The following is a 19,925-nucleotide window of genomic DNA, read 5'->3' on the forward strand; positions in this document are numbered from 1 at the left end:
GGTTGTTCTGCACAGGTGGCCCGTGGGGTTAAGAGTGGGCTCAGAAAGGCCACTTGAGCAGTGTGGTGTCATCTAGGTGAGGGAGGTGTGGGAGCATGGCGGCTTGGACTGGGGATGGCAGAGGTCAGTCTGTGGGCTGGTGGAAGGGGTGGAAGACGGAAGGGGTGAGTCTGAGGTGTGTGGCCTGGGGGGGGAGGTGGATGGTACCCTGACTGGTGCGGGCAGATGGGAGGAGCAGGCGGGGGTGGTTGGCCTGGGCCCTCCTCTACGTGGACTGAGACATGGGAGGGGCTGCAGCAAGACCGTGGAGATTCGCACCTGCCACTGAGGGTGAGGTCAGGGCTGGCGAACGTGGCAGTCATCATCACAGAGGCTCTTGAACACGCATCATGAATGCCGTGGGACTGGCTGCCGTTTGCTTGGAGGGAACAGGGAATGAGAACAAGGAGCTTCCACCATCCAGAGGGTTGGCAAGAGGGAGGGAGCCAGCACAGGAGGCTGGCAAGCTGGCTTACTGTAGTGCAACTGGAGAGGACACCAGACAGGAGGTCCTAGAAGCAGCAAGAGAGAAGAGAGAATATCAAGGAGTGACAAGTAGAACGAGTATAGAGTTCTCTGAAGCAGTAACATAAGAAAAAAGAAAAAAAAGTCCTTTGAAGGACCGAGAGAAAATAACTTTCCCACAGAATTCTCTACACAACAAAAGTACCTTCCAGGAATGAGGTAGGAGGCTTTTTTAAAAACCAATTTAAGAAAAAGCAAGAGAGACCCAAGCCCCAGGTTCATGTTTGAAGTGAGTGGGGTGAAGTGGAGGGTGGGGACCCAGGAGGGGCAGCAGCAGTGCTAAGTGTCCGGTAAGGTTGGCTGTGGCTTCATCGGTGTTTGTTGTGGGATTTACTTTCAGGGTAAAACACTCTGCCTGATGCATTTTCGTGTATCAAATACGCCATGAGAATAAAGAGAAACCGTGAATGTGCTAGAGAGAAGGGGGCGTGGTGTGGACAGGCCATATCCTGAGCAGGGCGGGGGGATAGTGCCCGGCGCTGGTGTTGGGGCTGGAGGGACCCCCCCCACAGGGACAGCTGGCCTGCAGGGGGAGGGGCCGCCCCTGGGGAGAAGTCCGTGGGGTCTGTTTCGCATTCCCAGCAAAGATGATGGCATTAGGAAATCGTCTGTTAAGGAGATTCTGCTGGGTTATAATAAAACTGTCATCTGCGCGATCTGGCGCTCATCAAGGGCAGGAGCCAGGGCTGTCCGGCGAGTGGATTCTGCAGGAAGGGCCTGCCCCGCCCACACGTGCAGGCACTGCCACTAATCCCATCCCGGTCTTAGATCATACCGTTGCACTTTTTTTTTCTTCTTTCTTAGAAGCCCTGAATTCCAGCTTCCATGTTGCAGTGCAGGACATTTTTAGTTGTTGGGGGCTCTCTGCCTTTCCCTGGCAGGGCGACTGTGTGCCACGGTGAGTGTGACTCACCGGTGCTCATAGCAGTGGGGAAGACAGGCCCTGAGGTGGGGTCACAGGCCAGGGGCACCCGGCCAGGAAGTGCCTGCCCAGATCTGGACTGGCGTGGTCAGAGGGCAGCACAGCCCCCACAGAGGGGGGCGGGGAAGGCAGAGGCACCTCAGGCGAGCTGTGTGTGGCCCCAATGGCCGAGGCTGGCCAGGACCGCGGAGAGCTGGCGCAGGTGAGCCCACAGTCAGGACCGGGCTGCAGTATGCTGCTGTCCACTGAGCGAGCCAGAGGACGTGTGTGTGCGGATGCAACCCTGAGCGTGTGAGACAGTGTGTGTATGAGAGATGCGTGCACCAACGCGGGCTCACCAAGGATACAGCACTCACAAAGCACTTGAAACAGGAGAGGGTAACATAACTTACTAAGCTGTGTTGAGAGAACAACGGTGGGCACAGGGGAGTTCCGTGGGCCACCTCAGGCTGAGGGCACCCAGGCAAGGACACCCCCTCCCCCGAGGCTGGGATCAGAGCCTGCTGGCCGAGCAGGGTAGCAGCCCACTGCTCATGGAGAAGCTGGCTGGGTTGCTTGGGCTGGGGCTGGGTCACAGCCTCAGGGCCAGCTGGAGACAACCCTCCAGGGCACAGGGGAGCCAAGGCTGTGGATGGGTCTGCGGGAGGGTGATCACCAGGCTCAGGTGTGGGCTGTGCAGCCACCAGGGGACTGTGCACTTTGGGCAGGTGGATGGGGTGGAGCACGCGGAATGTCCCCACACCAGCAGCCAGCAGCCCCGAGGCGGCAGGAGCCCAAAAAAGCAAGGGAAAGCAGCCAGAAGCAGGAGTATAGCCCTTGACCATCTGCAGCGTCCTCCCCCAATGAGGCTCAGTATCCTGCTCCCTGCAAAGGAGGGAGCTCAGAGTCCAGTGCTGGCATGAGGATGTGTGCACGCGGGACAGAGTGTGCGTGAGAGCACACATGTGAGTGTGTGTGAGCACATGTGCCCTTGTGAAGGGTTGAATGGAAGAGAGGGAGGAGGGGGTGTGGGCCTGGTTCCATCTGCACCCAAATCCAAATAAATTAAATATGCCAACCAAATGTGGAGCATTGGGGACTACCTTCGCAGGCTTCAAAATGGTACGAGGTAAAGGCAAAACCATGGCTGGGTGACCGAGTGCACTGAATGTAGCCAGCAGCACCCGCCTGGCCAACGCTGTGTGGATTTTCTTGTAAGCGAGATATCAGAGGAGGCCCTGCTCAGAGCAGGACAGCACTTCACCCCTGTCAAACGTTAGTTCCACACCTTTTCCCTGTTGGGGTCAAGCAGGGTGGGAGCAGATGGGATCTCTCTGAAAGTGAGCAGTGACTTGAGCCTTGGGCAGGGGTGCCACTGTCCCGTGAAGAAAGACCAGCTCCTCGCCCCTCAGACCATGCCATGCAACAGGGACAGCCTGAGCAACCAGAACCGTGGGCTGCCCCCAGGGGGTGACACAGGCCAACCCTATCTAGGCAGAAACTGCAGACTAGGTGTGGGAGAGGATTCTGGTGCCTGGTGGCATTCAGACGTGAGCAGTATGGATTGGGAAGGCTTTGCAAGTCCTGCTCTGTTACCTGCCCAAAGTGCCAGTGGCAGCTCTCAGCAGATGTGGGTCTGAGCCCACAGGCCACGCAGTCCTTCCTGGCACAAAGGTGCCAGCAGCGATCCTCCTGGTGGGCTCAGCATCTGCCCTTATCCTGACTCCCACTGCCACTATGTTAGCCACTGTACCAAACCACGAGACTCAGAACCACTAGCCACTTGACCTTCGTAAGGCTTCGCACCTCCCAGCCTCAGTGTTCTGAACTGTGAAATGGGGTAGTAAAGGGATCTACACACAGCAGCTGTGAATCTGAAGTACGAGCTTTGTATAATATGTACCTGTGCAAAGGCGAGGCCTGTCTGCAACCTGCTCTGGCTGCTGCTCTCCCCGGCGTGCCGTCCTCTGATTCGCAGCTGGAGAAACTGAGACACAGTGGAGGCCAGCAGACTGCAGAGGCCTCACTGCCCCGTGGAAGTGGACACCAGTGGCCCATCCCAGACTCTCCTCGTCCACCTACCAGGATTGGCTGCATTATTTGTGGGGCCCAGTGTAGAATGAAGATATGGACCTCTAGTTCTAGAATTGTGAAGTATGTCAAAACAGTGACATCAGAGCATTAAACCAAGTGTGGGGCCCTTTGGGGCTGCCCAGGCTAGACCCACCTGAAGCCGGCCCTGCACCCACCTCCTCAGTTCCCTGCCTTGGACCATGTGTTTTTCCATCTAGAAGTGTCTGTGACATTGAGGAGCATTAAGGGAGCCATGCCTGGCTACAGGGACCACCTGGGAGGTATTTAAGTGCATTTAAGTCTGTTTCTGCTCACAATCATTGCCCAACCCACAAATCCCTTTTGGCAGCAATCAACTGGGCCCCACACGGATCCCGTAGGGCTGGGCTCTGTGTGATGAGAGCAGGCAGGACCCATTCTCTCCTGAACATGTGGTCTGTGCAGTGGGAACTGCACCAGCTTGGGGATGGGGAGCTCTGGGAGCTCAGGCCGTCCTACCTCCCAGCCCCTGTACCACTGAAAGTGTGTGCAGTCAAGGAGGCTCCTCAGAGGGGAGCCCAATTCTGGAGCTGCTGCTACCTACCCAGCAAGTGGGGTGCTGTAGGTGGAGTAGTTCCCCCTGACCAGACCTGTCTGTTTTACTGCAGCCTCGAGGTGTCACCAGAGCCACCCCAAATGGCCCTCCCCACAGTGGCTCCAAGAACAGCCAAGTTCTACTCAGTTCTGCTCTGCTGACCGGGGCCAGAAATGTGTCCTGAGACAGAGCACCAGCAGAAGCAGTGGTGTCTCAGGATATAAGCTCTCTTGACATGCAGCGTCCCCTCGCGGGTCCTCTGGGGGTAGGAGCGCAGACCTCACCTCTCCATGGAGGGGTCAGGCACGCCAAGGAAAGCTGGTGGCCTGGTGACATGGGCTCTGGAAGACACGGGCTGCCCTGCTCCGTGTCCAGTCTTGTGCACCCAGCAGCGTTCCCTGCAGCTCTGAGAGTTGAGACCCCGCGGCAGCATCTCAGATCATTAGTGGTTGGCGCGTGCCCTTCTGGAGGGGTGCTGAGGACGTTGGCAGTACTCGGCAGAGCCCCCTCCTTAGCTGGTGTTGGTGTCACAAGCCCAGGCTCCCCCTGGCCACCACCCTGTGAGGCCCCTGGGAGTTAGTCTCTCCTCCTTTTTGTGTCCGGAAATGCCAAGCTGTCCAGAGAAATGGTGAGTCATTGGGACTGCCTTCCCCCTTGAGCTGATGTTCTTGACTTTCAGGGAGCCTCAGTCACTGCTCAGGGCTTCGTGGGGGAACAAAGCCCTGTCCCAGCAGACAGGGGCTACCTCGGTGGGGACCCAGGCCTGGTCGACTAGGGGTCAAGAGCATGGCAGCTCTAGGGGCCCCGGGAGATGAGTGGGCTGGTGAAGGATGTGCCTCTGTGGAAAGACTGCTTTACAAATTCCAGTTCTCTTGCTGTCTGTATGTGCACCCTTGAGCAAACAAATGACTTTCTTTCTGCCTCAGTGTCTGTGTTTGCAAAGCGGTGGTCCTGACAGTGCCTCTGTCTGGGGCTGTGCAGAGGATGGAAGGTCGGTGCATATGCGTGGGGGCTTGGCCTTGTGCTGTGCTGCCTCCCAGAACCACACAGCTGGGCTGTGCTCACCCCACACACCACCTTTGAAAGGCGGCAACAGGCTGCAGGGGGCCAGCCCCCTCAGAAGGTTGTGGGGCAGGATATGGTGGGGGGGAAGAGTCATTCCTCCTGTCCATGGGGCAGTGAGCATCACCTTCCCTAGCAGCCCCCCCCAGTCCCTCCCCTAGGGCTCTTGCTGGATGCTCTGACTTGTGGAACCGTCACGGAATGCTGGAGGACAAGGAAGCTTGGCTGCTGCTCGGGATTCAGGCCCTTGGTGGAGCAGCAGTGCTGAGCCTGGCTCTGATCCCCCTTCTGAACCTGCCTTCCAGGACTTGGCCATGCTGGGGTGCTAGCATGGGTTGGGAACCCCTATAATATCAGATTTCTGTGGGGGAGACTGGATGGCCCCGCCGAGGAGAGCAAGCCAGGAGTTACCCTGCCAGGCTGCACGGAGCAGGCTCTGGCACACTCCTGGTGGGAGGTGGCTGCCAAGCCTCATCCGGGACTCCCCTACCACTGTCCCCTCCCTGTGGGTGTCTCCTCACCCACAGGGAGCATTCCTGTCTTTGTCTGAGTCATGACTTGATGACTTGGTGGGGTCCTCTTTGGGGCTCCACAGCGGGGGGTGTGAGTGCCCCGCCTGGGACATGCAAGCATCTGGAATGGATCGCAGCAGTGCAGGGACCCTCAGAGGACCTGTCAGCCATGGGCCATCACTCAGCTCAGCCCTGGTGCCATCAGCTGCCCTTCAACAGGAGCAGCAAGAGGCCAGCTTTGTGGCCCTCTGCGGCCAACACAGCCCTCTGAGCTGCCCTCCTGTCCCTGGTAGCATCAGCTGCTAAATCCCAAGGAGGTCAGCCCTGAGTGCATCTGAGAACCTGTGTCCTCCTGGGCCAGGGGGAGCGTGTGGGAAGAGAAGGGTGGCATTCAGGCAGCTCCTGCCCATGTGTCTACCAGTGAGACCCCAGGGTGGGGGAGACATGGTCTCAGCACCCCCTTCCCAGAATTCCCCAGTGTGACTTCATGGCTCTCCATTAGCTGCCTCCCCCTCGAATGGCAGCCAGTGTGACACTTTGCAGTGGATCCTTCCCCCAAGAAACTTCAGCCCAGAGCACAAGGCAGGCTCCTTGGAGGTCCTGGCCTGCCCCTCCCTGAACTGCACCCACAGGGATTGAGTAATTCTAGGTCCCACTCCAGGGACACCTCTCCTCGGAAGGGGCTTTCCAAAGGTCTGAAAGGCCACATTATAAGTGTTGTCATTCCCCCACCCCCAGCCCCGCTTCCCTCCAACTCTGTGTTGAGTGTGGGGTGTGCAGGGCCAAGCCTTTGGCTCTACCAGAGCATCTCTCTCCCTTCTCTCCCTCTCTCCGTCCCTTCTCTCACTCGCTCTCTTCCCCTCTTCCTTCTTTCCCTCTCCCTCCCTCCCCTCCTTGCTCCTTCCCCGCCCAGACCTGTCTGGCAGGGAGCAGACCAGGCCAAGTACACGCTTCCCCCCAAGTTGGCACTCGCAGTCTAGCTGCCTTTTGAAGTCATCCTGGAAAACATTCCACAGTGCAGGAAGCCTTCCTGTTTGCTTACTGTTTTACCACTTCGGGATCTGAAAAGGGCTTCTCTGTGGTCTTCACCCGACTCCAGTTGGCACTTGATTGTTTCCCATACCCAAACATGGCCTGGAGGACCCAGGCGGTGCCAGGGCTACCCTCTGCTGGTGCAGACTGGCCTGGCTGCTCACCCTGACAGCTGTGAGAAGAGTGGGGTCTAAGTGGAAACAAGCTGATTGAAAAGAGAAATTGGCTTCATATGAGCGAATACCCGAGTAGTTTTAATGTTTGTGTTGTGTGTTGGGTCCTTTCTGTGCATTATAGAGTATTTGCAGGGTGTTAGTGGTTTTCAAGCATCATTTGCCTATTTATCCACCTTCTTGAAAATTCTTACTATCTTTTAAAACTTTTTATTATGAAAAATGTTGAACTTACACAAAGTCAGCCGAGTAGTGGGCTTACCCAGCGAGGCCACAGTCCACATCCTCTTCCTTGTGGCAGCCACAGCTCTATCCACAGTCCCTTGGTGATTGGGTATTTAGGGAAAATTTACAGAAGCTGAAATGCACGACTCTTAGCTGTACATTGGCAGCAAATGTATGTGCACACGTGACCCACACTGCTATCAGGATATGGAAACTTTACATCCCCTAGAATGTTCCTTCCTGCCCTTCCTAGTCTTTTGCCTCCTCCACCCCTAACAGGTAGCCAGTCTGCTTTCTGTCACCTAAAATTAGTCTGGAATCATGCCATGTGTATTCCTTTTTGCCTGGCTTCTTCCACTTGGCATGATGTCTGTGAGATCCTTCCAGGTTGTTGTATCAGTCGTTCATCCCTTTTATTGCTTCATAGGGTTCCGTGGTGTGAAAACCACCCTTTGCTTATCCACTCACCCGCTGAAGGGCATCTGGCTGTTTCCAGCTCTTGGCTGTGTGAATGAATAACCATGCCATTTGTGAACAAGTCATCTGATGGCCATGTGTATTCCTCTCTTGGATAGATTCAGTACGATTTCTGGGTCAAATGGTAGGATTCTGTTTAACTTTAAAGATTTGTTTCTCTTACAAAGCACCCTGGTTCAGGGGCGCCGGGGTGGCACAGTTGCGTAAGCAGCCGACTCTTGGTTTTAGCTCAGGTCATGATCTCGTGGGTTCTGAGATCAAGCCTGGGTACAGGCTCCTCACTCAGCAGTGAATCTGCCTGAAGATTCTCTCCCCTGTCCCTCCCACAACATGCATGCACTCACACGCTCTCTCTCAAATAAATAAATAAATACATACATACATAAATCTTATGAATAAATAAATAAATAAAGTGCCCTGGTTTATTTTTGGTGACTCTTGTCTTCCCTGCTTGTCTGGCATCATCGTGTACACTTGAGAACTTTGGTTCCAGGTGATTTTCTGAGAAACCTGAGTGAAATGGCTCTGTGTGGTTCCCGTGCTTATCACACTTGGGTAGTGGAGAGCGATTTTGCAGTTGTTCTGTGCTGCCTCCTCCTCTCTTTTCTTTTTCTGCTTTAAGGCAGTCCATTTGCAGCTTGTGTTTAGCTACACAGATAGGTGTGTGTTGATGTTATTAGGACCACAGGTGAGAAAGTCCTACTAAGATCAGAATTTTATTATTTCCTTATTTCTGTATGAAAGTCTTTAATCCTGTGACTTATGGAGGGTGAGAACTCTTATAATTTCAGAACAAGGAACTTGCATGTAATTTTGCTTATAAACTATTACTTATGCTAGATTGGAATTTTAAGTTAGTAAATTTTGGGGTCCACAAAGAAGTGTGAAATCAAAGCTTTTATCACACTTTCGCCAAAGTGTGAAATAAAGCTGCTGGAGAGTGCTGGTCTTCCTGGGAGCCCTGCTCAGGACATCATCATTCCTCCCTCACACGCTTCCCTGCTTTCTGCAGCTCCACTGGGACTCTACTTCTCCAGGGATGCTTACTGGGAGAAACTGTACGTGGACCAGCCGGCTGGCATGCCCCTGCTCTACGTCCATGCTCTGCGGGACGTCCCCGAGGAGGTGCCCAGCTTCCGCCTGGGCCAGCATCTCTACGGCATCGCCTACCGCGCAAGGCTGCATGAGAACGACTGGATCCGCATCGAGGAGGACACAGGCCTTCTCTACCTTAACCGGAGCCTGGATCACAGCGCCTGGGAGAAGCTCAGCATCCGCAGTAAGGGAGCCACCGTGCCCCACCCTGTCTCCCCCCCACACACACAGCCCGCATCACACCCGCACTGTGCTCAAGAGGGCAGTTCCTTGCGATCCCTGCTGTGTGAGAGTGAAGAGTGAGGCGAGGCTGGCCCGCCTCTGTATCCAGCCTGGCCAGGGCACCAGGATGAATTTGGGGGCTGCTGAGGACCCTTGGGCCTTCTGAGTCTGTTGGGCTTTTGGAGAGCCCTTGGAAAGGATCGGGGGCTCTCTCCATGCTGCACTTACATGCTTTTTCCATTTGGGTGAACAAGATTTGGGGTTACAAGAGAGGGGCTAAGGGGGGCTGGAAACATCGAAAAGTTTTGATTTAGCAAATGATCTGGAACTTTCTGGAGAAGTAACAGTTCCACGGAAAGCTTCTCTTCCCATCAGGCCTGGTGCCAGGGAGGAAAGTGGTGTGGAAGGAAGACCTGGCCAGCCTCCTCAGAGCAGGGATCAGAGCAGAGAGAAGGCCACATGTGACCCTGATACTGGGGAGAGGAGCAGCTTTCTGCCTTGTGGCACAAAATGGTGATTGCATACCCAAAAGATCGCATACCCAATAGCTCGCGCACCTCCAAGCATCTCCTCCAAAGACATGGCCTCACTGCATCCTCACACCAGCCCTGAGCTACCTCATGCGGGCAAGAGGCCCGTGGCATGCCTGTGAATGCAGAGTGGGCGGCACTGCCCAGCAGGGGCAGAATGACTGTGCCCTGTCTGCCAAGTAAAGCCAAGGTCACATGACAGAGCCCGCCACCAGGGCACCCCCAGTTCTGGAGGTGGCAGCCAGATGGGTCTTGGTTCTGCTTGTACTTAGTTGCTGCCGTCTCCGTCCCAATCCCCTGTGTCCAGGGGTAGAGGCCAGGGTGGAATTTGCTGAGGGTCCCCACCCATTTCCTAGGAGGCCTGTTCTGCTCATGATTGCACCTGTTAAGTCCAGTCAGGAGAGACACCACACAGTAACCTGAACAGGGCAGGTTCGTTTAGAAAATGATTAACTACATCCGGGGATCGAAGCACCAAAGGACAGGCTAGGAAGAAGCAAAGAGAACTCTGATGAATATGAGAAGAGCAAATGTGGGGGAGGAGTCAGTACCCCAGGGTGAGAGAGAGGGCCTAGGAAGAGTCTCCATCACTCTTGCAGAGATCCAGACCTTGTTGGAGAAAGAGCCTCCATGATGGAGTTTGCTGGAAATTCCCCCTTCAGATGCTGGGGAAGTCGGTCCACGGGTGTGTCTCTGTGGAGGTGCTCTGCGAGGACAGCCCCTGGGGAGAGTGGGGGCCCCTGCATGGGGCCAGCCTGGGCAGCTCTCCACCTGCTGTTAGACCTGGGACTCAGGGCACCCCTCTGATGGGGGGCAGTGATGTGCTAGATGCTGGTGGGGAGAAATGGGGAGGGGGCAATAGATCCCAGTGCTCAGAGCACCTGAGGGAGTGGTATTTGAGCTGAGACCTGAATGACAAGAGAGGCGAGCCTCTGAGGCACTGGCAGGTGCCTGTTCCCAGGCAGAGGGAACAGAACCATGGGACCCTGAGGCAGAGACAGACTGGGGGTCTAGGGCAGTTCGGGGCAAGCAGAAGGTGGCCAGCCAGGGTCCAGAGCCCAGTGGAGCCCTGTGGACAATGGAGAGGACTGAGCTTTACACCAGCCATGGAGCTCCTGCTCCTTCCCCATTCCATTCCCTACCACTGGCAGGTGTGACTGGTGCCCCACTAGGCCTGACTTCTCTCTCTGCAGATGGCGGCTTCCCTGTGCTCACCATCTACCTCCAGGTCTTCCTGTCGTCTGCGTCCCTGCGTGAGGGCGAGTGCCAGTGGCCAGGCTGTGCCCGTGTGTACTTCTCCTTTATCAACACCTCCTTCCCAGCTTGCAGTTCTCTCAAACCCCGGGAGCTCTGCTTTCCTGAGACAGGTGTCTCCTTCCGCATCAGAGAGAACAGGCCTCCTGGCACCTTCCACCAATTCCGGCTGCTGCCTGTGCAGTTTCTCTGCCCCAACATCAGTGTGTCCTACAGGCTCCTAGAAGGTGAGTGCTGGCTTCATAGGGCCCCCCTCAGTGTCTGCTGTGTGCCAGGCACAGCCCACCAGCCCTTGACATAAGCCATCTGGTTTATTCTTCACCACCACACCATTCATTCATTCGTTTAATATTCTAGAAATATTTCTTGTGTGCTTGTCATGAACCAAGTACTGTTCTAGGGGCTAAGGATGTGACCGTGAACTAACCATGGCAAAATCCTGCCTGCCGGGAGCCTCTATTCCCCTGGGGTGGCCTCTGGAACGTGCTAGTTGGGAGGTAAAGCTCCAAGGATGTGGAGTGATGGAGACTGCAGTCTTCTATCTCATGGCTGAGGAGGGGAGCACTGGAGCAAAGGTGGGAGGGCACCAGGCAAGCTGGGCTAGCCCCTTTGAGATGGCTGCGGCAGGACCCCTGGGTAGCTGGGATGGGGAGAGCGGAAGCCCATGAAGACAGAGAAGTTCCTGAGGGTTTCCACTTGAGGGACTGGGGAGTCATGGAAGGCTTGTAGGGGATGGCATTGACAAGCCTTGACTTGACAAGCCTTAACTTGATTATCCTGGCTGCTGTGCTAGGAATGATTCGGTACAGGGCAGCATAGGGTAGAAGCAGGGAAACAGAAGGCTACCTGAGAAATCCCTGAGCAGCAGGATGGAAACTGGAGGAAGGGTGGAAGCCACAGGGCAGCAAGGAGCAGGCAGCTTCCGGGCATGTTTTGAAGGAAGATCTAGCAGGATTTCTTGATGAGTTGGCTGTAGGTGTTGAGGGAAGGAGGGCAGCCAGCGTGGTTCCAGGATTCTGCCCGAGCAGCTGCAAGGGCAGCCGACCTGGCCACAAGATGGCCCAGGGGAGGCCGGCCAAGGGGAGACCAGGGGGTGAATTCCAGTGGAGGTAAGAGAAGGCACCCGAGCAGACTGATGACTCAAAAGCAAGGAACTGGGACACAGAAGGTAGACTGCCAGTGGAACCTGGATTCTCACCAGGTTTATCGCACACACATGGTAATGACGTTAAAGAAAATGTCAATAAAGTAAGAAAAGGAGCCATCCACTCCCCCAGCATCCCTACCTTTGCCCTGCAGTAGGGATAGATGTCTTTGTGCAAGATTGTCAGCCAAACATCAGGCTTAGCAGGCTGCCCTTCCTCATGAAGATTACGTAAATTTCATTAAGCATGTTTTTGTTACCATAAACAACAGAGAGAAACAGTATATGATAAGCATTTCCCACATGTAATCCACGTGTAATACATGGCTCTGACGTGAGGGACTGAGGGACATTTGCTTCCCCGCCCGGTGGAGCTGACGTAACCCTCTGTGGTTTGCTGTGGGGGTGGTCATTGTTGACCTTCAAGCCCTCAGCATTTCCCCCTTCTCTGAATTATTCCTGGAGGATGACTTTCAGGACAGGCGTGGGTTGAAGAGTGTGCTATTGTGACTGGTCCTCCCCTCACCAGGTTGTGGGAAGAGGAGCAGGCATGTTAACCTTCATCCAGCCTGTCTTCTGGTGAGGAAGCAGAGGCACAGAGAGGTGGAGCAACCAGTCTGGGATCACACAGCCAGGAGGTGTAAAGCAGGGGTGCAAAGAAGGCAGCTGGAAATATTTGCGTGTTAACCTCAAATCACACACTAAATGTCCACCATGTTTGTTTTCAAATGGTGGAATAATGGCTTTATTTTTCACATTCTCTAAAATAAGCACATATTATTTCCACAATTTTTAAATTGCCTATTTTTTTTCAAAAGCCAGCCAACATTGGGAGCTGGATCTCTGGGCCTGCAGCCTGGTTGAGCTGGTGTTTCACCCCCAACCCCATCCCCACCAGGGGAGGCAAGGTTGGGGAAGGGATGTGAGCAGTCATCAGGGTGAGAACCTGATCCAGGCCTTCTGGTCCCCCGAGCTTCCCCATCAGCACGAGTGAAACTGGCAGGCCCAGGAAAGCTCATTAGTGCATAGTCATCACTGCAAACCAGGGCTTGGAGCTGTGCGCCCTCCCTCTCCAATCTGGAGCCGAGGAGGAGGAGCTTAGGCAGGGCCAGCATGCTCCGCAACTCTGACGCACAGAGGCCACCCTCCGCTGCAGCCACTCCTGGCGGGCCCCTGAAAAAGACAGCTCACCCTGCTCCCTGGCCCGGGAGTCATGTTGGGGTTCCTGGTCTGCTTGGTGTGTAGGTGAGAATCTGCCCTTCCGTTGCGCCCCGGACAGCCTGGAGGTGAGCACACGCTGGGCCTTGGACCGCGAGCTGCGGGAGAAGTATGAGCTGGTGGCCGCGTGCACGGTGCGCGTCGGCGCGCGCAAGGAGGAGGTGGTGATGGTGCCCTTCCCTGTGACCGTGTACGATGAGGACGACTCGGCGCCCACCTTCCTCGGGGGCTTCGACACCGCCAGCGCTGTGGTGGAGTTCAAGAGGAAGGAGGTGCCTGTCTGCCGTCCCTGCGCTTGTCTCTTGTCTGTCGTCCATCTGTTGGGTGTCTGCCACTCCGTCCACCATTTATTCCTTGGTCTATTCACCTGTCCGTCTAGCCATCCAGCCATGTGGCTGAACATCCCTCCAGCTATTTGTCAGTTGTCCGTCCAGCTGTCGGGGCTTTCTGCCTTTCTTGAGGGTAGCTGAGGAGGAGAGGGGAGGTCTGCCCAGCTGGCCCCTGACGAGTGTCTGTGTCTGACCAGGCTGGCAAGGCCAAGGGCGCGCATCGGGTACAGGGGCGCACCTGTGCCGCGGCGCATGGGTACGGTGGTGCTGTCCCGGGGAGGGAGGAGAGGACGGCTGCCAGAAGGGCTCTCCCTTCCACGGCCGTCAGCGCTCACTGGAGGGTCAGAGAGACTCATGGAGGGTAGCCCAGCCGTACAGAAAGACCAGCCAGTGGGTCTGGCTGGTATCTCCCAGCATGGTCCCGCCCACCTCGTCCCGCCCTGCTCTGGTCCGCGCAGGTGGAGCGTGACTGCCACCTGCTGGGCCTGGAGCTGTCCTGCAGCCGGCCGGCCAAGGGCGCAATGGGAGATGTGTGGTTTTACCCGGGTCTCTGGGCACCCCAGGTGCTGGTTTGGTGGATGGGCTGAGGAGAGGAAAGCACATCTCATTAGTAAAGATCACATAAGCTTGAAAGGGCTGCTTTGGGTGACAACAAGGAGTCTGGTTAGCAGCGAAAGCAAAGATGCCCTGTGACTGCTCAGAACTTTGTGATCCCCTCCAGGCTCGTATATAGGAGGTGTTCAGAAGAGAACATTCTGGTGTACACCTGGGCTTGGATCTGGCTCTGCCATCTATTGCTATGTGACAGTGAGCTAACTCCACCCTTTGGGGCCCAGCTTGCTGTTCTCTGGGACCTGGTGAAGCCTGTCAGCAGAGCACCTGGGAATCTGCTTTAATCCATTCTTACAGGAAGTCTGTAGATGCCTGTCATACCTGTTGCACAGGTGAGGCACAGTGGCCCAGGGAGGATGACTGGGCCAGATGGGCAAGGGACCCCATGGGAACTCTAATGCAGGTCAGGCTGTCCTTAGAGCTGCCTCTGACTGCACACACTTGGTCCACCTGTGGGGCATGTGCCCTCCTGAAGTCAGGCTGCAGAGTCTCCAAGGGGTCCCTCTCACCAGCTCTGACTGGCACCCCCTGTTTTCCGCAGGGCACTGTGGTGGCCACAATACGTGTCTTCGACGCAGATGTGGTGCCAGCATCTGGGGAGCTCCTGAGGAGATACACAAGCACACTACTCCCTGGGGAGGCCTGGGCCCTCCAGACATTCCGTGTCGAGCACTCACCCAACGAGACCTTGGTCCAGGCCAATGGCAGCTTTGTGCGGGCAACTGTGCACGACTACAGTAAGAGGGGCCAGGCATGGCCTGGCTGGGCCCCCTGGGGAACCGGCAGCCCACTCTTCTTGCAGCACCCTACACACACAGACACGTGTCCTGGCGCTCCGAGCCCCAGGCTGCAAATCCTTCCACTCCACCCAGCCCTTCCTTGTCTCTACTGGGCTCACCTTGGCCACCTTGGTGGGTTTTTACAGGCTTTCTTCTCTCCCTGCATTGCCTCCTGGCAGACCTTGGTAGGGCCCTACCACACTTCTCCGTACGGACCATGCCAGGGCTCACTGCCCACTACAAGCATATACATCATTGCCTGAGGCCTTCCTCTGGCCTCTGCTTTGCAACCCCCAAGGTGCTGAGTACCTGGGGATTATTTCTCCCTTGTTCCCACAGCTGTCTACTAACAGGGGTTAGTATATAACAGCAGCTCTGTGTGTTGGAGCCAGAGGATCCCGCAACGATTGTCCTGTCTGGCTCCCGGAATGTCCTGCAGGACTAAGCTCCAGGGACCTACTGTGCTCACCTGCAGGGTGGGGCATCTTCATCAGCTGCCTTGTCTCCCCCACCTTCCCGCCCATGTTTTCTGGGGTCACCTGCCAAATACCCAACTTGCACTTGAATCCTTGATTTGCGATCTGCTTCTGAGGGATCCCAGAATCGCTGGTACTGTTACCCCTTTCTACCCAGACCGATCCTGTCCTGGGCTGATCCTCCCCACCCCCACTGAGCCTTTGAAGGTCTTCTGCCCTGTATAAGGGAAAATGTCATCCCTGCCCAGGCCCACTCACTCTATACACCATGTGTACCAAAACCTCCCCACCCCTATCCTTCTGTCTCTGCACAACTAGAACCATAGCCGCGGCATGCAGCAGGCGTGGAAGTGTGCAGGCTCCGTGCGCTGGGGGCCTATGAAGTCCGGGGCTCCACTGAAGGCTGCGGCTGCTGGGAAGAGGTCTCTGGGGGAATGGAGGCCAGTATGGTCTTCCCAGGCCTCGGTGGTGGTAGATCTTTATCTCGTGTATGTGCGCACCCCACACATACATGCTACACACACACACACACACACACACACACACACTTTTTATATGCATACCAATACACACATGTATACCCTATACACAACTCACACACACATACCCCACCACACACACACCCACCACACGCACTTGCACACCCACACACACCCCACCATACACATATACCCATACCACCACACACGTACACACACACACACCCCACCACACACACACACACACACACCGTATACATATACCCATACCACCACACACGTACACACACACACCCCCCACTGCACACATACCCCCCACACACACACACACCCCCACCGTACACATATACCCATACCACCACACACGTACACACACACACACTCCACCACACACATACACACATCCCACCACACACACACTCACCCCACCACACACACACACACACACCCCCCACCATACACATATACCCATATCACCACACACGTACACACACACACACCCCACCACACACATACACACACCCCACCGCACACATACCCCACCACACACACACACACACACACACCCCACCGTACACATATACCCATACCACCACACACGTATACACACACACACTCCACCACACACATACACACATCCCACCACACACACACTCACCCCACCACACACACACACACACACACGCACCCCACCACACACATACACACATACCACCATACATACAAGTGACCTCCCACCTGAGAAGGCTTCTCTCGGCGTCCAGCTGAGCACAATGGACATTTAAACAGTGGTTCTAACTTAGCACCACCTGCCAAGTTTGTGATCCACACAGCACAAGTGTGAAAATCTGTGTTTGCACACGTGTGTGTATGCGCCTGGTGCGTGGCTGGGAGGAGGCGTGCAGCGGCATGGGGCAGCAGTCCCAGGCCTCAGCAATGAGGCCGTCATCACTGTGCCCCCACCCGCAGGGCTGGTTCTCAACCGGAGCCTCCCCATCTCGGAGAGCCGCTCCCTGCAGCTGGCCGTGCTGGTCAATGACTCGGACTTCCAGGGCCCCGGGGAGGGTGTCCTCCTCCTCCACTTCAACGTGACCGTGCTGCCTGTCAGCCTGCACTTACCCAGCGCCTACTCCTTCACTGTGAGCAAGCGGGCCCGCCGCTTTGCCCAGGTGAGCGCACAGCCCGATGCCTGCCTGGGGAGGGGCACAGAGGGCCAGAGGACCCCCAGGGTGGGGTACTCTGTTTAACAGGTTGCAAGCAGGGCTGAGGATGAGAGACATTCCTTCTGGCCTAACATGTACACAGAGTGGCCCAGGAGAGCCTCAGGCACAGGGCCAGGGAAGCTGGGGCCATGGCGAAGTTGGCAGAGTCATGGGCAGGGTTGGTGGGCACCATGGGCCTCTTTTTTGCCCTCTCCCTTCTTGGTATCTTTAAAGCGTGTTTCATCCTAATGTAAGAGCAATGCCAGCTAAAGCTACATATGGTGACTTAGAAAGATGTTCCTGGTGGGTTTGTAAAAATGGGTTTGTAAAAATACTGGCCTCATGTGGCTGCTTATGTTCAAAAGCAAATTTTCATTGATGAAATTTAGAAGTGTGTAAGTGCAGTCAGCAGTTAACAGTGGCGCCCTCTGCGGGGAAAGGTGGGGAACGCTTCCCCTTAGCCTCTGCAAGTGCGTTTACTAGAGCTTATCTTGCGTGCATTTGTCATTGGAAAATAACAATTAGTTAAAGTAGTATAAGATGAGGGACAGAGAGGACTGATTTCTTCTCGCCATATCAACCAGTACTTAGCATTTTGGTAGTTTTTTCTAGAAAGTTTCTCTTAAAGACTTTTGTAATTTTACTTGCAATTGCAGCATGCAAATGGCCTCACACACTGCTCTTTCCTAACAGAGCAGCTTCAGATCCATCCTCTTCAGAAGGTCATGCTTAGGGGCATCTCCACTTGTCCCAGTTTCTATGGTTGGTTCCTATGCCCCCTCCACTCCTGACAGCCACCCAGGTCCCACACACAAAGGACCCCTCCTTTGGACATATCCAAGCTCCCTGACCTGCCGCAAAAGGCCTTTCATGGAGGCCGAGGTCAAGGATGGTGGGAGGCGACAAGGCAGAGGGGCCTGAACGGTGTCTGAGGGCGTACTGAATGGGAGCAGGCCCTGCAGGACGTGTCATCTGTACCCCAACACACTCAAAATAATACAGGGACTTGAGTCCCAATCCAGCCTCAAACTCGCTGTGATCTTTCACCCCCACTCCCCAGTCTTTATGATTGTAAATTGAGGATAGTGACCTTGGGCAGTTTCAAGGCCCCTATGGGAGAGTGGAAGTGAGCACACTTTATACGGGAGGCCCTGGGGCACCCGGGAGGGGGGTTGGTTGTGGTGTCAGGCCTGGGTATGGAGGAGCCTGGCTCTGCCCTGGGCCTGAACAAGCTGAGCAAGGACCTGCCCAGTGGGTGCAGGCAGGGCCTCACCTGCCCCACCCCTGCCCTCTGCCCCCCAACTTGACTAGTTGGAGCTTTTGGTTTTAAGCCACTGAAATTCTCATTCTAACTCAAGTAGCCAAAGGATAAAAAGGAGAGTTCCAGCTGCCCAGCTCTGGAGCCCAGCAGTGGCACTGCCAGCCTAGCATCCCCAGGAGAAGATCCTGTCTTTTCCAGGGCTTCTAGCCAGAGTCCCAGGAAGGCCCCCTGGGGCTCAGGTAGGACAGGCAGCAACGCTGCGTGAATCATGTGGCCCCGGCGCGGTGTTCTGACTGCCAAGGCAGGTGGCCTGGGCAGGGGGTGGAGCGCCCCAGCCACATGCAATGAGGATGGCAATTGGTGGTCCCCAAAACAAAACTGGCCTGGCCAGAAGAAGTGAGGGAGGTGAGAAGGAGGGACCAAATCAGCCTTCGTGCCTAAACAAGTGAGTGAGTGAAGAATGAGCTGGGAACGCAGGCACCTCTCGAGGCAGTCACTAAACCAAACCTTAGTGCCCTGTGTTCTTTCGCCTCTGGCTCCCAGGAGCAGGGGTGGCGGTGGTGTGATGGGCAGGGCAGGGGCAGGCAGGTGGATGGGGACTTGAAGGGAGTGGGGCTGTCATCCCTGGACCCAGTAGGGGACTGATCCAGGACTCGGGCCGCCCAGAAGCCCCTCCAGCCACCATCACAAGCCGGTGCAGCAGCTGGCTGAGGCATTGCCTGTGCCCCATGCCTAGATTGGGAAAGTCTGTGTGGACAACTGCCAGGAGTTCAGCGGCATCCACGTGCAGTACAAGCTGCAGCTCTCCAGCACCAACTGCAGTGTCCTGGGGGTGGTCACCTCAGCCGAGGACACCACGGGGACCCTGTTCGTGAATGACACGGAAGCCCTGCAGCGGCTCGATTGTTCTCAACTCCAGTACACGGTGGTGGCTGCCGACCGGCCAACCCGCAGGCAGACCCAGGCCCCGCTGGTCGTCACCGTGGAGGGGACGTGTGAGTGCCAGGGCCCCCATGGAGGGTCGGGACAGGCAGGGTGTGGTAGAGCCCTGGGCTTCCCCCACATGGGAGGGGCCCGGGCCTGCTCCCCTTCACCTAATGGCAGCGTCCCTGAGCCTGAGTCTCCTTCCCTATCGGATGAGAATCACAGTGTCCCCTGCACAGCCAGGCTGGGAGGGTGACAAGGAGAAAGTATAAAGCAACGTAGGCCAGAGTCACCGCATAGTAAACAGCCACCACTCCCCATCCCCATTGCCGATGCATTCTGTACATGTACTTGCTTTAGGGCTGCCAGAGAAAATACGAGACCCTGGTTAAATTTAAACTTCAGGTAAGCAACAAGCATTTTTTGGTGTTAGTATGTCCCTTTGCAGAGTCTCTTAGAAGACAAACTTCCAGGTATGTCCATAAAGTGTTAGGGACACAGTTACACAAGGCAAGTAGTCACCTTTTATCTGAAATTCAGGTTTAACTAGGCGTGTGTGTTTTTGGCTGAGTCTAGCCACTAGCCTCCTCACATCCTCCCTCCATACTTACCCCAGCCCGGTAGCTGCCTCCCCTTGCCGTGACTGTGGTGACAGCCCTCTCCTCCGTGGGCCCCATCACTGCTCTGTGACCTGGTGCTAAGGCACCCCCACCCCTCTGGGCTCACCCATGAAAGGAGCCCAGCCAGTACTTCCCTCTGCCCCCAGAGGCTGGCTGGACACTGAGTCCAGGCCACCCCCTGTGACCA

The 19,925-nt window shown here is 55.8% G+C and overlaps 1 protein-coding gene across 1 annotated transcript in view; it reads left to right on the plus strand.

Annotated features, from left to right (window-relative positions):
• Positions 1-19,925, plus strand: part of RET (ret proto-oncogene) — a 53,114-nt gene that overhangs the window by 15,002 nt on the left and 18,187 nt on the right. The window contains exons 2-7 of the mRNA XM_057308775.1: positions 8,606-8,872; positions 10,634-10,921; positions 13,084-13,328; positions 14,539-14,734; positions 16,701-16,900; positions 18,931-19,189. Of these exons, the coding sequence (XP_057164758.1) occupies positions 8,606-8,872; positions 10,634-10,921; positions 13,084-13,328; positions 14,539-14,734; positions 16,701-16,900; positions 18,931-19,189 (1,455 nt within the window). The remainder of the gene's footprint in view (positions 1-8,605; positions 8,873-10,633; positions 10,922-13,083; positions 13,329-14,538; positions 14,735-16,700; positions 16,901-18,930; positions 19,190-19,925) is intronic.

The sequence above is a fragment of the Ursus arctos genome, unplaced genomic scaffold, assembly GCF_023065955.2.
Source record: "Ursus arctos isolate Adak ecotype North America unplaced genomic scaffold, UrsArc2.0 scaffold_7, whole genome shotgun sequence".
In the NCBI taxonomy this organism is placed as follows: Eukaryota; Metazoa; Chordata; class Mammalia; order Carnivora; family Ursidae; genus Ursus; species Ursus arctos.